A 27,207-nucleotide genomic window follows, 5' to 3' on the forward strand; every position below is an offset into this window, starting at 1 on the left:
TCCCCCTTTTTCTTACAGACTCATTACTCCAATGTTTATTTTTACTTTTGTAAGTCCAAGAGTGCAAAGCTAAAGGCAGAGGTATAAAAGAGGCCACAGTCTGAAGGGATGGGTGAGTCCAGGATTGTGACATGTGAACACATGGCAGGATCCAGTGCAGGAACAGCACACTGGGCAGCACTGGAGGAGGGTTACAGCTCTGGGAGCAACCCAGGAAAGCTGTGCCAGGTCAGGAAGGAAGGATTCTGCAGCTTTTCAGCATAAAGTTGCATTAGAAGCTTTAAGACACTGTCACTGTCAATCTGCCATTCCTCTCCGCCCTGACCCCTTCTCAGAAAATCTCTGGTCACCTCTCAGGTTTATCCATGCCATTTTCCAACTCCACTAGGTACAGAAATCTCAAGACTGTGGGGTTTGAGCCTCTGCAGGCAGCTGCAGGTTGGTTCCATCTGTCCAGCTGGGATCAGGAATGATCTGTGTGGAGGAGAAGGGGGGCACACAGATGATGAGACACAAATCCTTACAAGGAACTGGGTCAAAGAGAAAGATCAGGATGGTTTCCTGGAGATTTCTTTTGGAGTTATCTTCTGGATGGCAACCCAGGTCAGATGGAGTTTCTGAACCTACAGCAAGAACTGTCCTTGGCTCAGAGTGAAGGAAGAGTTAAGAGCTCCCAAATCCTCACATCTCACAGGTTTCTCCTCTCCCTGCTCATGGGTGTCCTGCTGAAATCTGTCAGCTGCTTCTGGTGCTGACCTCCCTGGGGTGCCCCACAGCTCACAGCTCTGCAGAACAGAGCAGGTCCATGCAGCTCGGTTTGTGCCAGCCCCAAGAGCTCAGTGTGCCCCATCTCTCCCCATTTCCCTTAACAGAGCATCTACAGTCTCCTCTGAGATCAGAGCAGCATCCCCTGCAGCAGCAAAGCCTTAAGCCAGCATGTTGTAAAGAAACATTATAAACACTACCTTGACATTTTAGTGTACACAGTTAACATTTACATTTCACACCACCTCCTATGTAAAGTCCCTCTCTCCACGCCATCAATTCACCAATTCTCTTAACCCCTCCCCACCCAACACTAAGAGCATCTTTTCTCAGGCAGGCCAACAAAACAGAGTATTTTTGGTGCTTCTGAGCCCAGCCGCTGTGGAGAGAGGAGTGGTCAAAAACTGGTTAAAAATACAAAAATTAGAAGCAGACAAAATTCCCCAACCGTCAAAACCTTTAAAACCCACCTGGGTCTTTCCCAAATATCCCAGAAAGTTTCCAGCTCACAAAGAGATGCTACAGGCAATACTCAAAGGCTACTTTCAGTGTTTGCTGTGAAGCATCTTTTGATGCTCCAGATTCATCTTCCTAAGGGTTAATATACCAAAACAGGAAGGAGGGGGGGTGAAAAAAGTCACAAAAGCTGTATAACTCCTTTCTGAGGTATGACAAACTCTCTCTGCATCTTATTCCAAAGTGTGAGATGTGAAACTTCCATTCTTAAGCTCAGTAAAAATGGCATTAAAAAGTCCCAACCCTGGGAACTGCATGATTATTCGTTTATCAGATCAACATCAGCAAAACTGTCTTTTTATGTGCTGCTTACTTTCAAAAAAAACCCCTACCACGCATATTTCAGTTCTCCCTCTCCACACCCCACACCCTTCTGCTGCTGTCCAGCTGGAACACATCAAGGGTCTAGAAGCCAAGTCAAATGTTGACCCCACCCTCCTCCATCCATTTTAAGGCACCTTCAAAGCCAGTACACTGATCTAGTTCAGCTTAGCCAACAACGCCAGCAAATCTGTTATTTAAGACTTTAGTGCTGGGTTTTTATAACTGCCCATTAATACAAGCTTTGATGTATGGTCAAAAAACCCAGCTGTAATGAGTTTCATCAGACTGTAGTAACCTTTCCTCAGAAGGTCTTTATTACTATACCTTCATAATCTTTGGGCCCGATACTTTTATAGAAGCATTCTTACTGAACCTCCTTAAAAACAGCTCTGCAATACTTAACACTCTTTCCCCAAAATTAAAACAAAGAACCAGTTATAGTTTTTCTTGAAGACACTTTTGCACCCACATTTTAACCATATTTTGTTGTTAAGAGCATGCAGGCAATAGCTGTGTGAACTGAAAGACAAACTAATTTTCATTACAAAGTCCTTCAGACAGGATACAAAAGGATTTTGTAAAAGGACAAACAACTTACTTTGTTGCTCCCCTTTGCAGGATGCAGCACAGAAGAAAGAGGGGGGAAAAAGAAATATTAGTTATATTTATTTTACATGCATTCAGCCTAACTTGCACAGTTCTGGAAATGGCTCAAACCAAATGAGGAACTGACTCAGGGAACATTCATGGAATCCTTGCAGTCAGACAGCTTCCAGGGGAGCACAGGACATTCACAAAGGACTTAAATGTTCAGCAGAGCTGTTTTCCTCACTGCACAAACATTCTGACCTGGTGCAAATCAAGAGCAGCTCCTGGGAAGTCGCTGGATACAAATACAAGGGAGAAGAAAAGGAGGCCTGAAGTGATGATTGGGATGGGATGGGATGGGATGGGATGGGATGGGATGGGATGGGATGGGATGGGATGGGATGGGATGGGATGGGATGGGATGGGATGGGATGGGAGCCAGAGGGATTTTCATGTGTTGGTGACACTGAACTTCCAGTACTCAAAGCAACCAGCTGGGCTGAGCTTTCCACGACAGCCATTCCCTACAACTTGCCAGCTAATGGAAAGTTTCAAGATTCAAAGCATTTTAAAAAGCAAATGTTGAATTTTTAGATTAGTAAAAAAAATAAGGAGGAGATGGCATGGGGGGGCATGGGGGGAGAAGGAATGGGCGGTGCTAACAAGGTAAAGTGTGCAGAGCAGTTACGACAAACATCTGGGCTATTATTTTGGTTTAATTGTGAGTTTTGCCATGAGCTGGCATGAACAGTGTATATTATACAGTGGGAAGCCAGCCAAAACAAACACCAGTTGAGAAATACAGTCTGGAAAGGTTAGTCACAACGTTGTAGTCATTTTTTAACAAAAAAAGGAGGGTTTTGGATGCATTGGTCCAGAAAGCCAGCAGCAAAGTCAGCTGGTAAATGGATATCCCATTTCAAAGTGAATTGGCCACAGGATGATTTATATCAAGCAAGCTGACTTGCATATGGGTTGGAAAAATAAAAACACTGATTCATTGCTATCTGGGTGGCTGTCAAAGCCCACAGCCTCACAAAGGCAAATGGATTGGGAAGCAGGGACTTGGAAACTGCAAAGAATTCAGAGCAATACTGAGGGCTGATCAGAGGTAATTCATGGGACAGTGAATATGGGAACACAGTCACTGTGCATCCCCATGGACAGAGGGGCAGGGAAAACAAGCACAATGAAGCAAGGAAATGGAGGAAGGGGGTGATATATGGCCTTTAAAATATTAATGGGATTTGCTTAGGCAAAAAGAAAGATTATCAATCTAGAACCTTGGACTTTAAATGAGCAGGATTAAAATAGCAGCACTCCATATTAGTGGCAGCAAGTACTGAGCCCCATTACCACTGTAATCAAACAACTGTATGTAGCACTACTAAAAAAAAAAAATCAGCAGAAAATGAATATTCTTAGATTCTTAGTTGAGAGATTTGTTCTTGGTGAGAACTCAGAACACAGTTCTTTAATCAGTGCCAGATTCCTACTTCTCCTTTAGTTTTCATTTCCAAGCAGCAATTCTTCTGCTTCTGGTGCCAAAGCCTGGATACTCAGAGTTCCCAGCTGTGCCTCACAGGTAAAAGAGAGAGAAGTTCACTCTTTGAAGGGGCTTAGGCACCTCTTTGCCTTTTCAACTCTGGGATCATGAAGCTGGGGGGAAGCACTAAAGGAAACTCAAGTTGCTGCCATTTCCTGGCAGTCCCTCCTACTTAAAAACATGGTCTATGAATCTTTGAAGGAGAATAAAAAACTGGGAGGTGTCTCTAAAACAATTTTATATTGTCAGAGGAAGGTGTGAAACTAAGGAGCATGCACAGGATTTTCATGAAATGCTGCTCATTTTTATTTAGGACTCACTGGATCTACTAAGATACCTGGAGCCTTGGAGATTTGGTTTTGCAAAATTCAAAACTCTGAACAGCAGACTCCTAGTCCACATTTGAACCTCCTTAGGAATAAAGTTTTGGAGGCCTAGAGTAGCACAGAGCATCTTTGCTGAACAGCTTGATAAACTACTGGGCAAATTTCAAACTACAGGCATTTGGAACAATAATATTTACTCTTTTATAATGTAAAGATAATTCCAGCTCAAAGGAGAACTGTATTTTGACTCCCTTCTACTTCTTTCAAGGAAGTCTCTCATCTTGCATCTAAGACTCTTTTGACAGACCAACTTTAAACAAAACCAAGAATTCTTTATAAACATATTTTGAATACCAAGTATTTTTAGGGAGAAGGGAGAGACAGGAAGACAGAAGAGAAGTTCAGAAATCCAACTAGTCTGTCTTGTTTAAGGATAAAGTAGCAGATATACCAATATGATAAAACCATCACAGAACACAAGATTAAACCAGAGGCAGCAAGAGTCTTTTGTAAAATCATCATTAAAACCTAAGCAAGAAAAACCCAAAGCAACACAGAATATTGGTCCAAGTAATTAATTAGGTAACCTCTCATAACAAATCCTTGTTACATGGCTTCTGATATTCTTAGGTAGGAACAGATCTACTGGAACAGGCAACATACTGAAAAGTCACCAACACTGTTTTACTTTTTAAAGGTAAAGTCTCAGATACCTGGTATGTCTCCAGCTAAATGCATATTTGCACTATTCTCTAAAAGAACATCATCATTACTATCATCACTGTTTATTTCTATAATAACTGGAGAATCCACTAGTATAAGAATTTCTTATTTATTTTTTAATGGCAGTCTTGAAACTTTGTATGAAGGGAAGAAGCTGAACTGGTTTGCATGAACAGCTCCTGGAGGAGCTGCAGACAGAATTGTACTGGAAGCCATGCAGGCATCACAACCAAGGGAAGAAAAAGATGAAGAGAGAAGACAGCACAAGAGCCTGGACTCAAGGAACCTGGCCTTCCCATGGAAAACAATCAGGAAGAAGAGCAAATTCATGAGAATCAAACATCCTTCCTCAGAGCAGATCTTCTGCCAAAGACATCCAGCACTCACTGCAGAAAGGTGAGCTGTGCATTACAGAAGCTTTAAAGGCTCAAATGCCAGGTATTTCTGCTAGTCAGCCTTCTCTTTGGATACATCTCAAACCTTCACTTGAAGTAAAACACCAAGATATCCAGGTCCAAAAAATATTAAATAGTAGCTGGACATATTCTGTTTCCCAACTTTCTGTCATTTCTAGTAAATGAACAGAGGCTTTTTTATTGTATCCTGTTCAATTTGCTCCACATGATGATTAGCTGAGTAAAATTGCCTTTGGAAAGGTTTAGCATGTGTTTCATACACAAAAAATGATGCAGTGAATAAGTAAAATAAATATACATGATTGCCTGGAATGCTTCTGTCAGTTCTGTAATCCAGAGCTTGAGGGAATAAACTCTTTAAAGCACATCTTTACCTTAGAAAACATTAATAGAAACAATGAAGCTCAGGAAACCCCAAATTGCTCAATGCTTTTACTACACAGATCCAATGAAAAACACGTTGGAAGCTTTGGTTTGTGGTTGGTTGGGTTTTCTACAGTGAGGTTTGACGCACAAATTGGTCTTAAAATATTTCATTATGAATATTTTAGAATTACCACAGTACAATGAAAAAGCTGCTCTTTGTTGAGATATCTGCATCAGACACTGTGTTTTCCCAGATGATACAGTTGGTTTTTTTTGACTCAAACAGAGCAGCTACTGGCAAACCAGTGAGCTTTAACTTACTGAGGATTTATCAGGATAGACACCGGCTCGTAGCAGAGATGCCTTCCAGCTATCCACCTCCTCTTGGGAGTCACAGGCTAGCTCAAGGAAACGGTAATCCTTGTAAACATTCCTAGAACAAAGAGCACCACATTGTAAAACTAACATTTTACTGCTCTCTATCATGCACACAGCATTTAAAACTAAAAATCATTTGGGATCAGGAATTACTCGGTAATTGTTGTGCACAACAGACTTTATGGGACAGGTGCTTGTTTAATAATTACATGGAGTAGTTAAAAATATCTTTGAATGCTACAGCACAGCTCTGGAAATAATAATCACCTGAAAGCACCGTGAAACTACTTCAAATCAATTTTCCTGCTTTTGCTAAAACAGAGGACTTTCAGGGAAAAAGGGTGTTGTGATGAAGAGGACAAACACGTAAGACACGCCAACACAACAGCACAGCTTGTGATGGATTGCTGCTGTAACCAATAAAAACCAAAATCATCACTGATGCAACTTCTTCCCATGTGAAGTCCTTTCAGTCCAGTTTATACCCGTTCCAGGTTTTAGACACCATCAGTAAAAGAGGAAAAAAACCAGCAATGATAATCAAGATATTTTTAAACAAACAAAACAAACCTCAGATGTCTCTCATCACAGTAAGAAAACTGGGACATGTTTAAATCAAACCTCTTACAGGTAGTTCACATAATGAGATAAATACAGGGGATCACTTAATGGAAGAAAAGAGAGAGGAGGGAAAATACATCTGTAGGAAGGTGGTGCTTGTAAATTCTTCAGTACACAGAACAGATTTTCCCCTCACGGTTTAGCCATTAGTTTCTGAATTCCAATTCTATAGACAGAGCAGATCACTGTAAATTTGTCAGCCAACAGTCTTTTTAGGAAAGGCCACGAGCTCAGCTGAAAAGGGTAAGGAAAGCACATTTTGCTAGATCTTAACAGTTGCACAGGGATCAATCTTCCATCCCAACCAGACTGTTTTCTTCCCTCAGCAGGCTGTGGAGGAGAGGGGTTGATGGAGATTGCTTCACTCTCAATGACAAGGGGCCCTTTGGTTTCATTGTGCAACTACAGAGGTCATTTCTGCCACATATTCTGAGAGGGAAAAAACCTGAATTCACTGTAGAACAAGGAAATAAAGCTATTATTGTCACTGCCTAGACAAATTTCTTTAGCATTTGGGGACTGGTGGGATTTCACTGCCACACTGCTGGAACACAACTGACTTGATGTAATTCCCACTCACAGCAGTGATTCTCTCTTAACCAACAATGGCACCAGGCACCTCACAGCCTTGCTTTTTAGGGGCAGGAAACAGGTTAAAAAAAGGTAAAAAAAGTGTAATTGAACCTGAGCATGAAGCAGCCATGAAACCATATCATTAAATTATCACCTATGAAACCACAGCACAGCAACCAGAGCACACCCACTCTGAAGAGAGCAAAATGTGGTATTTTTCAGCAGGCTCATAGGTTGAATTCAAAACTGCAAAGAATAAAGGACATACTCAGAATTATTTCCTTACATTGGTGATTCAATTCTCACCAAATTCAAAGGCTAAATCTGAGCACCAGGTTTGCACTACTCCCTTCAAAAACCCAGACTGGAGGTGCCACCAGGGCATTTCCTTCCCACAGAAACCAGCCCCAAAGGTCACAAAGAGGCAGTAATGGGCCTGATAGCACAGTTTAGCCAAAGCCCCTGACAGGATGAATAACTGGAAGCTCTGTGGATTCTTTTATTGATTGAGAAATTTAAAATTAATTCTTTTTCTTCCCTGACTCCAAAAGTACTAATTCTCTCTTAAAGCAAATAATAACCTGGATGACCTTATCAGATGCTGTTACCTTAAAGTGAGCAAATACCTGAATTTTATTTAATTTGCAATATTGTGGAACTCCAAGTCAGCATTTACTGAACAAAAAGAAAAAAAAAAAGATGTCAATTAAAAAAAAAAAAGAAAAAAAAGAAAGAAAAAAAAGAAAGAAGCATAATGAAATTGCAATGAAATTGTCAGAGAAAAAAATGCTTTAATTTATTGTTAGGAGAAACTTTTCCTGAGATAAGCTTTTCTGGCTAAGATAATGAAGCAGCTATAACTTTGAAGAACTAGGAAGCTGAAATGGTAAAAGCGTACTCTCAGCAAAGATGACTAAAAATAACAATAGAGCAAATAAAGGCTGTAAAATATAGTGATAGGGAAGTTCCAAAAACACTTATCTGCAAGAGCAAAACAACATGACACCAGCTTGTGAAAACATTTTTTCAGGCCTGTCATGTTATATATTACACTTTTTGGCATTTGGCATTGCATTTGTGGCTTGCTGCAAGCAGCGTGGCTGTGTGAGCAGGGATTTCAGCCAGGCACTCTGAACACGTGGGAGCTGACAGTCCTGCATTCTGTCTCTGTGCCAGGACTTCTCCTGGGGCTGGGGACACCTCATGGCCAGCAGCTGATGTCCCCACATCTCCCAGGCCCTTCTTTCTCCCTGTAGGATCTGAAAGCTCTTTTTTGTGCAGCTGATTTTATTCCACCACCACTGCCAAAGAGCCAGCACGTGTGAGGGAGTGAAGGATGCACACCCTGAGTGCTCCCACCATTGTCCCAGCAGGGCAAGTGAGGGGATGCTTGTCTCCCAGCTGGATTCCTTGCTGCTAGACTGCCCCTGCCTGTCTTTCTCCCAGAAAGGCTGACAAGCATAGGAACTTTTCAAAGGGAAAAAAAAGCCAAAGTAACTTCTTTCAGTAACTTCTGAAGAGAGTGTGTCCTTTTCCTGTTACCAGTGGAATCTTACAAAAACACATTAACATGTTTTACTCATTAGAATTGCACTGGCGTCTCATGGAAAGCTGTAAAAACTTTCTTGAAAACAATTCAGATTTTCTGTTTTCTTCTCTCTTCCACTTCTTAAAATTGCTGAAGCCATCAGCACAGCACCAGTTACTACTCAAGCCTCACCTAGGTTCTCCATATGGAATATTGTGAAGACATGCTCTCACCCTCACCTCTAGAGCAGCCAAATGGGATGTTGGACATCAAAGACTGTGACAGAATAAAGGATACCAGGAAAGATGAACTCTCAACAATACCAATCCTGCTGATATTCAGGTATCTGTAAATCTAAGGACTGCAGAAACAAGATAGATACAGAAAATGGGAACATGCTTAGAAGTACTATCTGCAAGTAGTATTTCCCTTGAATATTTAACATTTCTTAAATGTGAACACATAATTGAGGAAACTGCAAAGCTGTGTGCATCTACCACATCTACCTACTCCACTTCCTCCTGGAGTCTCATCACTGTAATTTAAATATCATGCATAGTCCATGAAAATATAACTATAGTGGCATATCCAGAAATCAACATAATAGTGATAACACTGCCTTTCTTTCCCAGAGTGAAAAATACAAAAGGCTACCATTTGTTATCTGCAGATTTTATTGTACTCTAGATAAATAAACCTCAACTTGGAACTGCATTTCCATTAAAAATGCAACATAATTGCTTATGAGGATGAACAGACAATTGGACTAAAAGCATCATTTCCAGTTCTGGAAGGTTCCACACTCAGGACATGCCTTCTCTAGGCCAGGCCCATCACCTCAAAGTCCAGCAGCCACCCAGCTGTGACTTTGCTTACTCTACAGCTTCTTCACTTTATTTTCACCTTCATTTCTTGTATATTTCAGAGTCTAATACAGAAATGTCCATAGGTGTTTCCTGAACTCCTCCCATCAGGAAAAATTCCTAACAGGACAGGATTGAGGTATTTGAAAGTGCCCAAGAGGAAAGTGAGAAATGCCAGATAAGTTTGAAGACTGACCCAGGTGTGAGTTACTGAGATTTCCCTCCCAGCCACCCTGAAGCCTGGGCTGTCAGCACTGCCTAGGGAAGGCCTGACTACCTATAAACCAAATTTCTGCACTCCAGGGGCAGGGATTGAACAACACACCTGGAAATCACCCAGAAAGAACAGCCCTTGCAACACCAGTGGGTTCCCTCCAAGGTGGCTGCACATCAGAACGTGCTGAGCACATCCCCTGCTGCACATCAAGAGGGACTGTACCTCTTGCAATTTCTTAATACTAAGATAAGGTTAAATATTTATCTCCTAGAAAATTTGGAAGGGCAACCTCATTCCAAGCCCAGTTAACATGTGTGATTATATATTAATGCATACTCACATATAAGCATGTGCATGGAGAGCTTTTAGGTTGAGCTGGATCTGGATATCACTGGCCAAAGTTGTACTGGATACGCATAAAATTTATTTTCATAAAGAGAAAATACAAACCAAAATTAACTAAAAATGCATTTATTCTTGCCAATGTGGGAGGAGACAGAACAACCATTAAACAGCAAGAATAGTGACATTTTTTAGAACTGGACCTATAAACTACTTAAATCTTCTTCTTTGTGTAAAGAACACAAATCCATATTTAGCTTCAGCAGTCACACTGACACAAGGGAAGCTACTCACAGACTGAAAGATAAAGGAATACCTTCTTTTACAGGGATTTCAAAGTGATTTTTTTGTAAACATCTCATCTCTATTAGGATGGAAACAGAACTGAACATTAGAAATCTAGACCTATATGCAAATTGGTCCCATTTTATTCCGTGAAAAACACAAAAGATTCAATTCTTAGGTATTTCTCACTTGATTGAAATTGGAAACACACAGAATATGGGTTTAATGAATAGTCACCTAAAATGAAAATGGGAGAAAATAACAGAATCCAGACACTCCAGCTACTGGGAAAGGTAATCTTGGATTAAATTGTACATTTTCCATCTATTTAATCTGCAACTCCACTGTGCACACTATGCTTATTCAAATTTAGTCTTACTCTGTGATTTTGGACACCTGTAATTGCACAATGGCTGGTTTGAGCGTATGCACTTTCTTTTTTTTCCAAATAGAAAAGCTCTACCAGAAGCTCTGCAAATCATATATTTTGAAGAAACAAAAATGGCCATCTGCTCTGAGTTAACAGCAGTGACTAACATTTTCTATCAAGGCATACCATTTCAGATCACTCCAGTGTGAATGCTAATTAAAATTAATTACACATGACTCTGAAGATTCTCTTTTTTTAATATCCATAAAAGCCAAGGAGACAATCTCCGAGACAATGTCATGAAATAATTACACTTAAGGATTTTGCCATCTGTGTCATGTGAGTGCTCTCCCAAAAGCATATGAATCTTTTCAAGTACACACACTCAAAGCACACAGAAACCCCCCAACTTTCAGGTGCAAATGAACAGAAGATGTGCTGCTCAGTACATAGGCCAGCCTTGGCAATGAAGTATCTCGAGTCCTATATGTAACCCAGAACAGAAATGCAGCCAAAACTAACACCACACAGGCCAAAATCCACAGTAGTAACAGGGACTGCCACTAAAATATTCCAGCAGTCCCTGGAGGAGAAGGTTTCATGCCTTTGGTGGTGAGGGATGGAAGCCTGGCCTGGAATTTGCCTCAGGGCCACACAGACACAAAAGCTGCCCCCAGCTGTCAATACCTGCACCATACTCTCTCTTATTTGTCATGTAAAAAATATTTGTCAATAACGACAAAACAGAATATATTCCAGGAAAAAATCCAACCTTTTTCTTTTTTTTTCTTCTTTTTTTTTCTTTTTTTTTAATAAGTGAAAGCTGTTGGCAATAAAGGCTAGCTATTCCTTGGGTTTGTATATTTTTCCTGTTCTTAAATATTGTACTCTCCAGCATTTTAAGAGTTTATTTAGAAATGTTAGCAGCTTTTTTTCTGGATTAAATTTGTAGGGCTTTTTAATTAAACAGATTCTCTCTCTTCCATTTTGAACAGAGAGGGCTCTGAATAGCTTACAGTCCAGCTCTTCCTGGGGCTTAGCTTTCTGAGTAATTCAAAAACAGTAACTAAACATACATCTCATTTTAGGCTTTCTCCTTTAGCCTGGCTTCTATCCAACACCTCCTCTGACCCGGTCTCCTTTCACTAGTTCCCTTTATTTTGGCTCTTGTCCAATTTCCCTTATATATGGATAGCAGTTAACCAGTTGCTGCCCATGGCCAGAAATTCAGTACTTACAGCTCTGGTACATTTGGAGTCCCAGAAACAACTTGTGCTCCATCCCCTTCTAGAGCAACCCAGAACCAACAACATTTATCCAAAACATGCAGTGATAGCTCTCACTGAGCAGACACAGAGTCATTTCCTGGGTCCTACCAGACACCAGCTCCCTGTGCAATATGATTCCTGACAGACAGAGTGTACTCAGGAGTCAGGAGCTACAATTCCTCATCTGGCAGTTCTATTTTCAGTCCTATTGTGTGCCCTCAAAATGGCCTTTTGCTCACTCTCCTCTGGACATTCATCTCTCTGTCAGATTAAAGAGCTGTTTTTACAGACAGCCAGCTCTGGAGCAGGGATGGCAGATTCTGCCCCACTGCTTCATGATTCCTGAGGGGCATTTTGCTCTCAGGAACCCACTCTTGTGAAGCAAAAGGAACAGTTCTGTGCTTTGCACTGCTCCTCACACCCCTGTATCACACAGAACCACAGAGGTGAGGAAAGCAACACCATTATTCAGCTTCATCTGGGTCCTGGTGATGCTTCAGGTTACAGCTTTTATATTTTCAGATTCTGTGCTGCTTTAGTGTTTGGGTCTGGGCTTCATATTATGGGATGGTGAGCTCTGTGCACAGATCAGGGAGACAAAACAATTCCTGCTCCAGCTGGGGACCAAGGACAAATGATCCAAATCTCAGGCCCAGGAGCACAAACAATGTGGGCTGGAGAGAGAAAAACAGGAAGGATGGGACTGCATGGGGTAAAGCTGGAATTGGACAATGAACTCCAATATGCAAATGGACCAAAACTTACAAAAGTATCAGACACCATGACCAGTCATCCATTTTGTGACCATTTTGGGTTCATCTGGGTTGTATCACTGGCTGGGATCTTGTGCTGCCCAAGGTGCATCCATTGAGGCCTTTAATAAATCCCTGCTTTATTCTTTAACTCTGTTACCCTCTGTTCTAGCTCAGCCTTCTCAAGGCATCACTGGTTGAGCAGGAAAGGAAAAGACACGAGAACTGGTGGCACCTTCCTCTGCAAGGAAAGCAGGATTTCCCACATTGGTTCTGCTCCTCTGGCTCCAAGGACAGGAGTGAGTCTGAAGAGGAGCAGAGGAAGGCTGCAGAGATCAGGGACTCTCCACCAGGTAACCCTTCCTCACTCTGTGGTTGCTACTCCCACTATTGGTAGAGAAGGCTTGAAAGTCACCAACTTAGCAAACACTTCAGCCTACTCCCATTTATAACCCCCCAAACCTGTACCTAATAGAATCCCTACTCCTCTAAAAGAGAATTCATCTCTCCAGAATTGGAGAAGAGGTGGAAAGAAGCCTTTTTTTTGCTTCTAGCAAATGAAGACAGGTTTTTTTACTCAGCATCATTTCTTGAATTAAAAGGGAAGTAGTATATAAATTGAGGTGTAATACAATAATACAACAATTTATTGACCAGTAAATCAGGAAAAAAGTGTAATCAGGCTACTGCAAAGGCAAGAGATTACTTTAGAACAACAGACAATCTGTCAAAATAGTACCATGTGGATCAAAAGGACAAGATCAATGACTGCTTGCCCTTCTCAGGGGAGATGGAGAGGTAGGACTTGCACAGATCCTTAAGGGAGACATATTTAAGACTACAGTTTTTGTTCCAGCCTACAGTACTTGGGTAGCAGAAAAAGCACCAAGAAGTGAATAATTTTTACAAGAAATACATGGAGAATAAATCAAGTCTTTGGAATTAAATCCTGTAAGGACAGTAAACTTTCTGGGGTGGACAGAATTTGTTTTCTTTGTTCTTGAGCTCTGAACAAGAGTCTTACCCACTCAGCAATGAGAACATGACATATTAATCTACTGAATGTGAGCTGAGATGCTGACAAATCCTCTCTTCTCCATTCTCAGCTCTGCCTAGAAAGTCAGTGGCTACATCTACACAACTTCACAGTAAGCTCTACAGCAGTACTGCAAACATTCTTTCTTTTCCTATAGCGTAATTATTTTAAAATACTCAATATATTTGATCTCTTTTTCCAGTCTAAAAAAAGCCAGACTTGCCACGAGTTTCCTGTGGAGAAGATGGTTAACACAGAATAGCACTCACTCACAGCTTTAGGTTAGACACACACTGTTTGAACCTACTTTAGTCACTAAAGGCAGGCTTGTGCAGATGGATGCAGCCAAAATGATCCAGGAATCACAGGGCACTCACTCAAATTTACTTTGGTTTAATATCTACTTCTCCTAAGGTAATGAAACTAGAGGAGTCCATTGCAAAGGCCTTCCATAGTGTCTATAAATTAAGTAGATGGCCCATTCAAAAACTTTAAATGTATGACTTACTTTGCAGAAAAACAAACCTAACCTCCCAGTTAAGTAATACTGTAACTATTTCAGGCAAAGTTTTCCTTTTCCCACCCTCACCTTTTTTTGTTGTTATTTTAAAGATTTAATTAGAAAGTAACACAAAAATAATTTAATTATTTCACAGCACAGCCTTTTCATAAACACACAATTATGTTCATTTCATGAGAATTTATCTTCACTGTGAAATCAATCGTCACAGTCTCCATTTACTCTACATTACCAAGTCACATTTGATTCCTGTCAGAGAACTGTTGACTTCTGCAGTAAATCAAAATGACAGATACTGTTAGTTTCCTTCTCCATCTACCCCCAGTCTCAGCTAACTCAAGATGGTTTTTCCTTCTATGCAGTGAAATGAGTATTTTCCTGGTAACTATATTTCAGAGCTGGAAAGGTTTTCATAAATGGAAAAAATGCAGTGCATAATCCAGGAAACTATTGAAATGTACAGTATCAGAAACATATGGCTGGAGCAAATACCTATGCAGTGAGGGGCTGGGAATGAAAAAGAGAGCAAGCTTATTAAAATTCTTCTCCTAAAGGGTTTTTGCTTGAAAATTAAAATAATTTAATTGAACATTAAGAAAGATTTTATAATCAAGGAAAAACATGCTGCAGATTATGGGGGGAGGGAAAAAGAGATGCAGAATAATCTCCATGCTATCATGGAAGCTGGAACAGATGATTTTGCCTTTGTTCTTTAATGATCTACATCTTAAATAGCAAAATGGTTCCATTACCAGAACCCTCAGTGGGCAGACTTCGAAAGCTGATTTCTTTCTTAGTTGCTAAGGTTTTTTTAATTAAAAAAAGCAACCCCTCCACCACCACCCCCCCCCCCAAAAAAAAAAAAAGCCAGCCAGAAACTAAGTTAATTTTTTACATGATCTTTGAAAAGCAAGCCATACGGACACACACAGAGATCAGAAACCAAGATTCAACAGATTACCACAAAGTAAAACAACAGTAAGAATTTTTATTTCAATGTACCTTTATCAATTCCCTCTTTCCCTCTTAAGAATGTGGGATAGTGGACAGTCCCCAGCCAGATCACTCTACTCAAGAACCAATATTCCGATTTTTGCTGACACAACTATCAATTCAGGATTCAGTGGAAAGTGATACTAATCTTGTTTTGATCAATTTGTGCCAGGAGGCAGATTTTTCAGAAAGATCAAAAATCAGCTGTTTTACAGTAACAGAGAAACTGCTGTTTTAATTAGAATTCAATAAATATTTCTTCAAAACCAACTTCTGCCTCCCTTAAAGCTGCAAGACTGACTCCATGATCTGCCTCTCCCAAGGCAAAGGTATTTTGTGGTCTTACTGCTGTGCTGTCATGTCTTAACATGCCCATGTGGATGTAAGGATGTTTTTAGAGCAGCTTGCTGAGGCTGCAGGGTCTACTCAGAGCCCAAAGAGGCAGGGCTATGGCAAATATTTTAGACATCTGATTTTGAAATCCTTGATGTCTAGTATGGATGAAAATCAAGGAAAAATGTGAATGTCCAGCTATATACCACCTAAATAAATCCCAAACTTGCCAATGGAAATGCTGCTCTTGGATTTTCACAGCAGTTCAATGATTAATATTTATGATGATAATAATATTCAAAGCCATTAGTTGAACCAAAGGAGAAACAATGAGTTAAATGAACAAATTTCTCCTGGAAGTAACCTAATATCTCCAGCAGCTATCAAGCCACCAGAACCAAGTTACCTTTCTTGATGGATCCACTCATATCTACAGCCAGAACCATCAGAATTACATTCATTTCCAGCATCCAAAGATCATTTCTGTTTTTAAGAACATGAAAAGCTTTTCAAAACTTTTTTCTGTGCTCCAGAAACACAAGGGGTCAAGCATTTGAAATGCTATTCCCAGCCAGTGTGTGTGTGCCATGCTTTCAAAGGGCATCTCCTGGCAGGCTGGCTGAGGCACAGGCAGAGCCTTCCTGGGCTGGTGCAGACTGAGCCTGACACTGTGGCCTCACATTCCTGGGGTCAGCACAAACCTGAGAGCCCAGAAATCCCAGGATTTGCTTTTGCTTTGCAGGAGGGAGGGGCACTCCTTGCTTCTGAAATTCTGGCCACTATGTCTGGAGCAAAGACAGCTGCCTCTGCAGAGAGCCACATCCAGCCCTCATCATCTTGAATATCTGAAGGTAATGCCAAGCTTTAGTGATGTGAGGGAGAATCAGGTGTGAAGGAATTTAGCAGAAGAGGGGAACAAGGATATCTATCCATGCTACATTTGCCTGAAAAAAAGCTTACAGAAATTACCCCTTATCTGCTAAAATGCAATTCCCCTGAGACAGCTACAAATGCAGCTCTCCTCCTCAGTTAAAAAAAAATAAAAATTACACATCACTTTTATGTCTTTTGTAACATTTAAGGAGACTGAGCTGGCTGTGCATCAAGAGTAGCTTCCATAGAGCACCCACACCACTTAAAACAGAGAAGAGTCTGAGAGGAAAAGTGTGGGGCAAAAACTAAAAGACAAAGATTGTATTAATTAAAGAAGTAGAGGAATCTAATTTTTCTCCATTCAGCAGTGTTTAAACCCAAACAAACCATCAAATGAGTCCCAAGATTAGTGACAGGCAAGATTTTCCACTGGAGAAAGTGAAAAGCAATGATGCTTTTGTGATTTACACCAGTTGAATCTGGTCACAAGGTACAGAAGTCATGAATGTTTTGGTAAGCCTAGGTGACTGCCAAATAAAACAAAAATAGGATCAGGAGATGATTATTCAGCCATAAGGAAGGACTGGCTGACTCATCATGGAGCTGTGGCTCAGAGGACACCAACCTCTCATCCCATGGTTATGCAACAGCAAAGCAGCAGATAAATCAAGAATATCAAGACCTTGTGTACTCAACATGGTGGAAACAGCAGAAGTGCACTCACAGTTATTGAAATGCTCAGCTAGATACTATCTGATAGAAATATCTTCAGAACAGCACATTTTCTTACCTCTGCTCTGTGTTAAACAATGCAAAGATGTGTTTGCTGGACATGAAGCTCTTTTCCACATCTCGCACTTTCAAGTTGTCCAAAGGCAGCATGTACTTCTTCTCTTTTTCCTAGAAAAAAAAAAAAGGATTAAAACAACACTGTGTGAGAAGAAGCCTGATGTCAGCAAGATCTGTTGAGTTGGTAATGACCTGGGAACATTTGTTATCATAAGGAAATACCCAAATTTAAATGTCTGCTTATCTTTCATAGACCTACCTGCAAGAGAAATGAAACCTCAGTTTCAGTTCTGTTTTTCACTGACCCTTTTAAAACATTTCCTAATGAAAAAAGTTCACCTCAAACACATAAACATCTACATTTGTTATTTTTTATTCTTCTGAATTCTAAAAAGGCAAGGGTCAGACTTCACTAAAATAAAAGTGTCTGATCAAAAAAGAACTCTTCTATGTCTGCACAGCAAGAGAAGTAACTGGTGGCATAAGTTCATCTCTACTTTGTTGCAATTATTAATTATTTAAGCATGGCATTCAATAAACCCACACATAAACTTTAATTCTGCCAGTCAAAAATACAAAACCCATACAAATTAATCAAAATAATACCATGTACAAACAAAATCAGACTCTAATCTAACCAGCTTATTTCTCCAAAGAGGAATGAGTTATTCACTCTTGCCGTAGCCAACTCCTTTGCAATTTCATCACAACCCTCATTTACAGCACAATCACTGTAATTTCACCTTTTCCAGGTTTCTTCCTTCACTTCCCATTAAGAACTAGCAATACTCCCAAGGTCATTTATTATGTCATAACAAAAAGAATCCTGAGATTATTAGCTGCTCCCATTGTGTTAAACTTCTTTAAGTGATGGATAAACTGAAGCTGACCTCTCCAGTTTGCTTTGCAAACACACCTGATGTTCAATAGAAGGATCCAAAGACAAGAAGCCATCCTCAAAGCCCTCATTCTGGGCTTGCCCATCACGACAGCACTGCTCACTGGGTTATTAACACAGCACAGTTTAACAGCTCCTAAAAGCCATCAAGGTACTGTTGAGGCTGATGCCACTATGGCAGCAATGGATGCAGAGAGGATTTATGCCCTGGAATTCTCCCAGTGGATATAAATGGGGTTTTCATGACTTTGGCTACCCAATGACCCTACAGAACTTCAATAAATCACCAAAGTTGGAGAGCTCAGATTCCTTCACAGTCCCTTATCAGCCAGCTTGAAGCAAAGCTGACTGGTCTCTGCCCAGCCACCAGCAGAGCCAGCTCTGAAATCCAGCAGCATTTCCTCAAGTATTCTGGGCTGGAACATCACTCATGGGGGTTGGCTCAGGAAGAAATATGCATGGGACAACAGTTTGTTGTATGCCAGGAAACAGGACAAAGGGACAAAGCAGCTGAGGACTCAGTCTTCTCTGTGAGTGTTTCCCAGAATACACCAAGCAGCTCTCAGTGCTCAGAGCTGGAAGATGTCCTGGCTGGGCTGAACGTGTGTTCTGTGAGGGCAGATGCAATTCATCTTGGCAGAGCTTCAGCAGATTGCAAAACTCAGCTGGATGAGAAAGGCCCTAAGAGTGAAACTATAAAAATACTATGACATGGCCAACAAAGGCTCACTTTCCTAGACAGCCTCCTAGCAGGCCTCAGGAGAGGAAAAAGCAGATTTCAAAAGCCCTTCTGGAAAAGCACAGTTTCTCTTGCTGTTGAATACAAAGGTTATCAAATTCTGTGTATTATATAAAAAGCATCTGATGGATTTTGAAACTGCCTCTATCTTAAGCACCCTAGAAATTATTCCTCACAAAAGAAGATACATAGGTTTATTCTTCAATCCCTCACCTAACATCTGGTCCCATGAAGGAGTCTGGTTCAGTGCCACTCTGTAGCTGTTTATCACAGCTCAGACCTAAATTCTGCTCCCAGGGAATCTGCATGGTCTGAAGCCCTGGGGCTCTCCCAGCAGGGACTGTAAACCACCACCCACTCACTGAGAATTACCACTGAGACAAACAAAACTAAGCCATGTAAATTCATAATTTAATTAATATTCATATTAATTAATATTCATACCAATAAAAATAATTGTAAACAACACTAAATGAAGATCTTATAAATATTTATATATGCAAATTCGAAGTATCTATCCTCTAATACTGATTTGTATTGATACGATCTCTTTTGCTATTACAAATTTATGTCCTACCTGGTATAGTAAATAAAAGTAACAATGTAATAAAAAATATTGTAGCATATATTAAACCTTGTATCAAAAGCAAATATCTTTTTCAGCTGAAAGCTGGACTGCAAGGCAATATAAGATACTTTGTATTATATTTCAAAAACTTAAGGCAGGTTATACATAAAAACATCTTTTGGGCAGAAATATTCTATTTGGGCAGATATATTCCATCATAGCTAAGGAAAAAACTCCAAGATAAGTAAGTTTAATTTTTTCTGTAAAACTAATCTTTCAGTATTACAGAATAGACTTATCATGATTTACTATTCAATTACTGAAAATTTAAGAAGTTTCTGATGAGGTGTTTCTTCTGACAGACACTATTTACTGACAAACCAAGCAACCACAGATGAATAAAAATAGAAACTGATGAAAAAACTATACCAAGAATCTGATTGTCTAAACAAAAATTCCACAAGAGGGAAAGTTATATAAATGTTTGATGCCAAACTGTGAGAAAGTGTTTCTTCTGCACCACCAGGAAAAAGGAAATGCCTACTGAAGGCTAAGAAGTGGTTGGTATTTATTTACATGGCCTCCTACCCACATGCTGAGACAGGGCAGTTTCCAAGAAAGGGGAATCACAGGGTGCCTGTGCTTGAGGCAAACAGAGTCACACAGGAGAGATCAGAGCTAAATACTGCTTAATTCCAGGAGAAAGGTACTACTGTGACATTAAAGTGTGGCAGCAAAACTCATTGCAATTTTATTTTCCCTCCAAAGTGGGAGAGAATATACAGAAATGGAGAACAAGCTAATTCAACAGCAGATGAGCCCAACATTTCAGCCTAAGCTCAATTAATATTATGTTATGGTAGGGCTAAAAAAGCTGCAGCCAGGACTGTTTTGCATGTTTCCCATCCTGAGAAGCTGACAGCATAAGAAACAGGGAATGCATGAAGCCTGGGAGGAATGGGGCTAGGCACCCTTCGACGAGTGACTACATGCACATAACTGTGGGTCCAGTTTGTCCCCCTCAGCATTTGTTCTTTTTTATTTATAGATTTTTATTTTTATAAAGGGGCAGAGAACTTCAGCGTGACATGAGGGGAAAAACCAGCACATGCTGAGCTCACGTAGAGACTCCCTTTTTCCAGAGTGGAGAGAAGAAGGAAAAAGTGGGAGGTAGAAAGGCCCATTCCTGTCCCTGTGACATGAAAAAAAATTCCCCATACTCCACCTTAGAAAAACAAACGAACCTGCTGGCCTGGGGAGGCCTTCCCACCCTGGAGACGATGTTTCACCACTCGTGGGCATAAGTAGCACTCACATCCTTAATGGACCAGTTCTGTTCTCTGACAGGCAAGGGAGCTGCCAGGAACTGACAGCATGATGTAAATATGCCATATTACAACTGCCCCTTCCTTCTGCACTGTTTAAATATACTAAAAATAAATACTGTTCAAGTCCAAAATGGCACAAGGGATACAAAAACTACAACAGCAACTCCCCTTCCCCCAGCAGGGTCTCAGCCAGCACTTCCAGGCTAATGAACTCCACTGCATTTTCAGCCAGGGGCAGGAACTGCTTCAGAAAGAGTTCTGTGCTTTTGGAACTTTCAGGCTCAGTCAAAACAGCAAAAGAAACCTTGGACACAACATCAGCAAACCAGATGATAAGAGGAACAGAACTCCCTTGCTTCAAAGACAGAGATTGTTTAATGACTTCAGCTTCTTCCAGCTATCAAAGGTGGTTCTTGTGTCACTTCAGGCTGGCTAAGGTGCAGCAGCAGCAGAGGCTCTTTTCCACAAGAGAACAGAATTCAATTTTATGCAGCACACCTCAAGCACACGATGCTCAGGCTCTGAAATGCAGGATTGAGCCAAGCATTGGCCCGATTGCACTTTCAGCTGCATCAAGAGAATTGAGCTGGTTTGCTCACCACTTCCCAATGCCTTACAGAACATCAGCTTTGACATGGAGGGTCATGACACCAACCAAAACCTGTCTATGTGGGGACCCCAAGTTCAAAGAAATCAAGCTCCCAGCTGGAAGCACAGGCCACACTGGAAAGGTTGGAACAAAGGCTGGTTTGCAGCAGGATTCATTCTCTGCATCAGCTGAGAGCACAAATCTCAGGAGTATTTACTGTGCCCTGAGAGCAAATGTAGATACCCACAAAATTCCTCTGCCATTACTATGAGGCATTAACAAGTATTAGGCATTGATTAGGCAAAAGAGTGAACTGCTTTAAAATCATAAACTGAGGAAGAACAGCTTTGAAATAAAGCTGGAGAACAGCAGATAAAAAACTTAGCATTTCTGCCTCTGGACTAGGTTTCCAGACCCTGTACTGCTCTCTGGATTTGTTTCTGCATTCATACTCAGGGATAACACTTACCTGACTCAGGCATCGTGCTCAACCTTGTTTCTGCCAGAGCCAGGGATGGCAGGGCATCATCAAATATCCTGCAATTAGGGCTCTAAAACATGTAGGTGGAACACCCAAGCCAAGCAACCACTTGGCAAAGCAGTTAAGCAGCAGAGGCAGAAAACAGTCCCAAAGCAAAGCTATTGTACAGTACTGTACTATTTCATATGGCCAGAGCAGTGTCCACATTCTACAGACACACAAGAAGCAGTGGCTTGTGAACCTGCTGAGCCAGAGTGATCCTTATTAAAGAAAGAAGAAGAGAAATAATACAAGTGTAAGGAACTGCTGGTGGTCTGTGCCTGTTTACTCCCAAAAAGGAAAGGCTCAGCCTTGTTTACACCTCAGAGCTCTGGCTGCCAGTGCCAACAGCACACACTGTGGCATTTGATGAAAGTGAAAACTATTAAGATGCCTCATAGAAACCTTTATAGTATTCAAATCAATATCCAATAATTTACCATATTCTGACTTTAAATATACCCAAGAGAATTTTCTTGTGTTTCTGTTTCAGTTTATATTCCTCAAAGCATACTTTGAAAAATGAAGCATGAGATTCTCAGACACTACTGCAACATTCTGAAGAAAACTGAAGCAAGTTCTTTTATTACAGACTACTTAGCAGTGTGGGATTCAGGCCTGAGCATGCTCCTGGATACAGATGTAGAAAACATAATTCTAACACGTCTATAAAATGAAGAAGGAGCTGCTTTACCAGAAAAACAATGCATACCTAAATTTTCTAACATTTTATGAAAAGCACTGCAAAAGAATACTTAATAAGTTGCAGAGGACAACATGTTTCTTCCATCTATGCACTTCTCCCCTCCAGTATTTTAGAGTCAACTCCAAATTGAAAATCTCATGACAAAAATGTGACAATGGCCCAGGCTGATAAGCTGGGCTGCTAAAAGAACAGAGCACAAACACCAAATCTTGTATTCCTTCAGTCTTACAACTCTTTATCTTTTGCCCCAAAATCAAAATATTGAGTTTCTTATATAAATCAAACCTGAAAGTGTAGCTGAAAGAAAGATCTCATGATAGAACCAAGCTATTTCAGGTTTCAGTTATCTTTCTATATTTTGCATTTGTACTAATTTTTTCAGGCAATTATGCATACTCCTGGCAATTGCAATTTTTTTCCAATCTTTTGTTATCTTTTTCCACAACATGTAATTAAAGAAATTTAAGAACATTGTTATATCTCTGCTGTTCCTTCAGAATTCAGTTATGGGACTAAACCTGATGCTAATGGTAAATCAGTCCTTAGTCTGGCCTTGTTCTTAATTTTACAGTGTCACTCACTTCTCACTGTGGTTTTCTCTCGTAAGACCCAGCATTATTATTTGTTTCTGCAACTTTTTGTTGCCCAATTTTTTCAAGTATAGAAAAATGAGAGTTCACAACTCTGCATTCAAAATACTTCAAGAAGCAATGGCCACTGGTTCTCCCTTGAAAGCAGTTTTCTATCCTGCCACATTTCAAGACTTCCCAGAAGGACATCAGGATAGGCTGTCTCTACATCTCTGTTTTTCAGGACAGGTTTCCAGGGAGCTGAAGCTGCAGTTTGAATTCCTACAGCACACCCCAGAGCAGAACCTCATAACCCCCCTGCTCAGAGCTATGCAGCCCCAGATTCCTCCTTCTCCTTGCCTGAAAGAGAGGATGGGCACAGAATCCCTGGGGAGAGCTGAACTGAGCAGCCAAGCTGGCCTTGAGGTGGGAGCTAACAAACCTATGAGGGGGGCTGTCTAGGCATCCCATTGCAGAGTCTGAATGGCTGTATGAAATAAAAAAAATAATTTAAAAAAAAAAAAAAAAAAAGGAAATCTAGTAATTCCACTGGTAGTCCACCCTGCCTTTACAGAATCAGTGCATCAAATGCAAGGGCAATAGTTTCTGGAGTATATAACAACTTCAATGTTAAGTTTTCCCCTCTCCAAAAGAGGTGTTTATTATCACAAGTGAAGGGCTGGTCTTTCACTGCTCTGTGCTGTCAGTAAAAGGATCAATCTGAGAGAAGGCCTGATGAAGAGGAAATCTTTGTTTAGCTCCTATTAGTTAGGATCTTGAAAGGTCATTTTGAATTTGGGAAATCTTGTCTGGGAAAGAAGCCAGCAATTCCTCTGAACTGAAGTGATGTTGGCATTTAAAACTGAGAGAAAGCCCCGACTGATGAGCCAGTGACAGTCTGGAAAAATTCTGCTGGATGCGCCAGGTGGCTGCTCCAAGGTAGAGGGGGATAAATGTATCCTCTGACCTTTCTATCCCTTGCTAGGAAGCCTGCTTAGGACAGCTTGTTTTTCTCTGCTGGTGCTCAAGTTTTTGTTTTTCACTCCTCACCTCTGCAGACCATCCAGCAACCACAGTGATTTGTGGGAACAGCAGTGCAGGATGAAGGAGCAGCATGCCTTTGCTGGCACAGAGGGACAGTGACACACCAGGGTCTGTGAGATCAGGCTTCTCAGCTGGCAATCTGCATTGACAATTTGCATTATCACACATATGTGTGTGTGTGTATAAAAATAGTGTGGTTTTATATATATATATATGTGCATATATATATGTATACACGTGTTTTCGTGGTGGGAATTTTTTTTATTTACAGAAAAAACATAATTCTTGAAACCTCTTCTCTTTGAATTGAAGTGCAGCTCAGATTTCAGTCTTGGAAAGGTGATGGTCTGGGTGGATGAACCTCTCTAGTTCTAATGATCTTTTGCATTAGGAATACTAAGATAATATGGAAAAAAACACAGGAAGCTGCACTGTATTTTCAGCTTCCTCAATGCCCTTAACTTGAAGATAGAAAGGGAATCTTTCATTTATTAGCCTCCTGAAATTCCTTGGTAAGCACATGAAGAAGATGCACCTTTGATACAGTACAATTTTGTCTGCTGGAAAGGCATTTCCTAAAACTCCTCTTCCTTTTTATCTATTTCAGCTTCTCTAAAGTGAGCCCTAGGAAAGCTCAAACTCAGAAAGCCACCAGAGACCTTTCCCTGGGTACCAACAGAAGTATCTCCAGAGACCCCACATCCTTTGTGTATGCAAAAAAAAGATCTTTCCTGCAAAATGTAAAATGATAAATCTGCAATTACATAATTCTGTAAAAAACATTAAGCAGGATTTTCCTGAGGTGATGCATCTGTCTCTACAGGACTCCTAAACATGCAACATCATGCACACACACAAATTAGCTCATGGCACTTATGCTGCTCCACTTGCTTGTTATCATTAAAAGCTTTCAGACAGCAATCAATTTCACTGTAGTGGAGATTACTGCAAAATGCATTAAGAAGTTCACGCCTGTGGCAATGGTCATTGAAAATATTTTGGAAAGCATCCCAGAAGTATAAGACTTTTTCCAGACATTCGAGAGAAACTCTGCTGTGACAGAGCTTCTGGTGTCAAGACTTCTCCCTCAGCACCCCTCCTCTTCAGTTGGTTTTTTTTTTAATAGCAGCATTTTTTGAAAGGTACATTTCAGCTTTTTCCTTTTTTTTCTTTTTCTCTTTTTTTAAAATAGAGCCAAGATACTTGGGTCACGGAAAACATTAACTTCTGAGACAACTGTCTGAAGCTATCTCCTTCCTTGCTCCACATCATATGTATAAATATACTCTAGCTTATCAATTTTGTCAAAGAAAAGCTGTTGAATTATAACACTAGTGATAAAAATCACCTGACTGTCATATCCCAACAACATATTTGTTTGGTTGGGGTTTTTTGGTAAACTAAGTAGTCCTGGGGATGTTCCTATAACTAATAAACAAAGAAAACTGAGACCATCATAACCACCAAGTACAATTTCTACTTCACAGCAAAAACATTACCTTCAAATGGTAAGTCACCAAATAATGCTATCAAATCTTCAAGGGAAGGTTTTGAGATGTGTCTCAGAATTTGACAAAAGTTATCCTAAAATAATTGCAGCGATGTGTAGCAAAACCTGCTGTCCTTGGAAACCAATATTAGATTGAGATCTCCTTAGAAATATTCATCAGGAATGTTCCCATGAAGCTGTCCCAGACTGAAGCACTCCTGAAGCTCAGAGCCAAAGCTGCTCCTCAAACTGACCTTAAGTTTCCTCTGTCCTCAGCCAGAAGCCACCTCTCAATGTCCATCACCTGTCCCAGTAAGTACTGGAATGTGAGTGGGGATTGATTCAACTCAAAAAAGGAACCTGACAAACAGGGGCATGGGAATGTGCAATAAAAGGTTAGTAGAACATTGTCAAAGATCCCCTGTCAAGGTCCTCTGGTTCAACTTCAGTCCATTTCCTCTTGTCTTGCTGGTTGTCTGGGAGAAGAGACTGACCCCATCTGCCTACAGCCTCCTTTCACAGAGTTACAGAGAGCACTAAGGTCATCTCTGAGCCTCCTTTTCTGCAGGCTGAGCCACCCCAGATCCCCCAGCCTCTCCTCTTATGATTTGTGCTCCTTCCCCAGCTTTGTTGCCCTTCTCTGGACTGGCTCCATCAAAGTTACTGCCATCAAAAAAAGTGACTGCAAGTTGCCAGGCAGTGCTGGTCTCCTCCTGACCCCTACCACCAGGAGTGTGTGCAGAGGGAAGTGTGTGTAGGAGAGCTGCCAAATATGGTGGTTGTCAATTTGCAGATGCTGTAGATTAAATGCAAACATCCAGCGTTGCTCCCTCCTGATAACTGTATGTTTGTCACAGGCAGAAGTGTGTTCCATGAAGGACACTGCAAATCATTTTGATTGCAAATCATGACATTGCAAATCATTTTGACTGTGCTGATCAGCTGTTCCCTTGCAGCACAATACAGAAAACAGAGGGCCTGTTGCAGCATCAGCCCAAGGGAAAGTATGTCAACCCTACAGCACATCCTCAAAACACACACCTGAAACAGGGACAAACTGCACTGCCCGGGCCAGGTGCTCCCTTGAATGCTGAACTCAGGCAGATAGCTCAGCAGGAGGCAGCACACTCTGGGGAAGCACACAGCAGCACCTCTGGAAGGACAGAGACATCCTCACACTGAAATAACCACAGACTGTTCAAGTGCTGTCAGTGCCTTTCGTGGGGTTATTTATTGACAGATCACCTTTGTCAGCTTCATCCAAGCCCACCCTTGTGCCCTTGCTGAATCACAGTGAAGGATAACACTTATAGCAGCAAAGCCTTAGAGCCTGGCCATCCTTGGCACTCTGCAGGCCCAGAGCAGGCTGTGCCATGTCCAGGACAGATCATCCAAAGCCACCTTTGCAGCCAGCTCCAGCAGAAACAGGCAAACAAACACTGCAAG

At 40.9% G+C, this 27,207-nt stretch overlaps 1 protein-coding gene across 7 annotated transcripts in view; it reads right to left on the minus strand.

Annotated features, from left to right (window-relative positions):
* DNM3 (dynamin 3) overlaps positions 1-27,207 on the minus strand; it is a 171,758-nt gene that overhangs the window by 50,092 nt on the left and 94,459 nt on the right. For 3 of the 7 annotated variants that reach the window (XM_071435756.1, XM_071435760.1, XM_071435763.1), the window contains 3 exons: positions 17,313-17,422; positions 5,892-6,003; positions 2,204-2,215 (listed from right to left, as the gene is read on the minus strand). In XM_071435756.1, the coding sequence (XP_071291857.1) occupies positions 2,204-2,215; positions 5,892-6,003; positions 17,313-17,422 (234 nt within the window). Of the gene's footprint in view, positions 1-2,203; positions 2,216-5,873; positions 6,004-17,312; positions 17,423-27,207 lie in introns of all 7 variants that reach the window. The other 4 variants (XM_071435761.1, XM_071435758.1, XM_071435757.1 and 1 more) reach the window with 2 other exon arrangements.

The sequence above is a fragment of the Agelaius tricolor genome, unplaced genomic scaffold, assembly GCF_023055355.1.
Source record: "Agelaius tricolor isolate 1412-34295 unplaced genomic scaffold, bAgeTri1.0.p SCAF_11, whole genome shotgun sequence".
NCBI lineage: Eukaryota > Metazoa > Chordata > Aves > Passeriformes > Icteridae > Agelaius > Agelaius tricolor.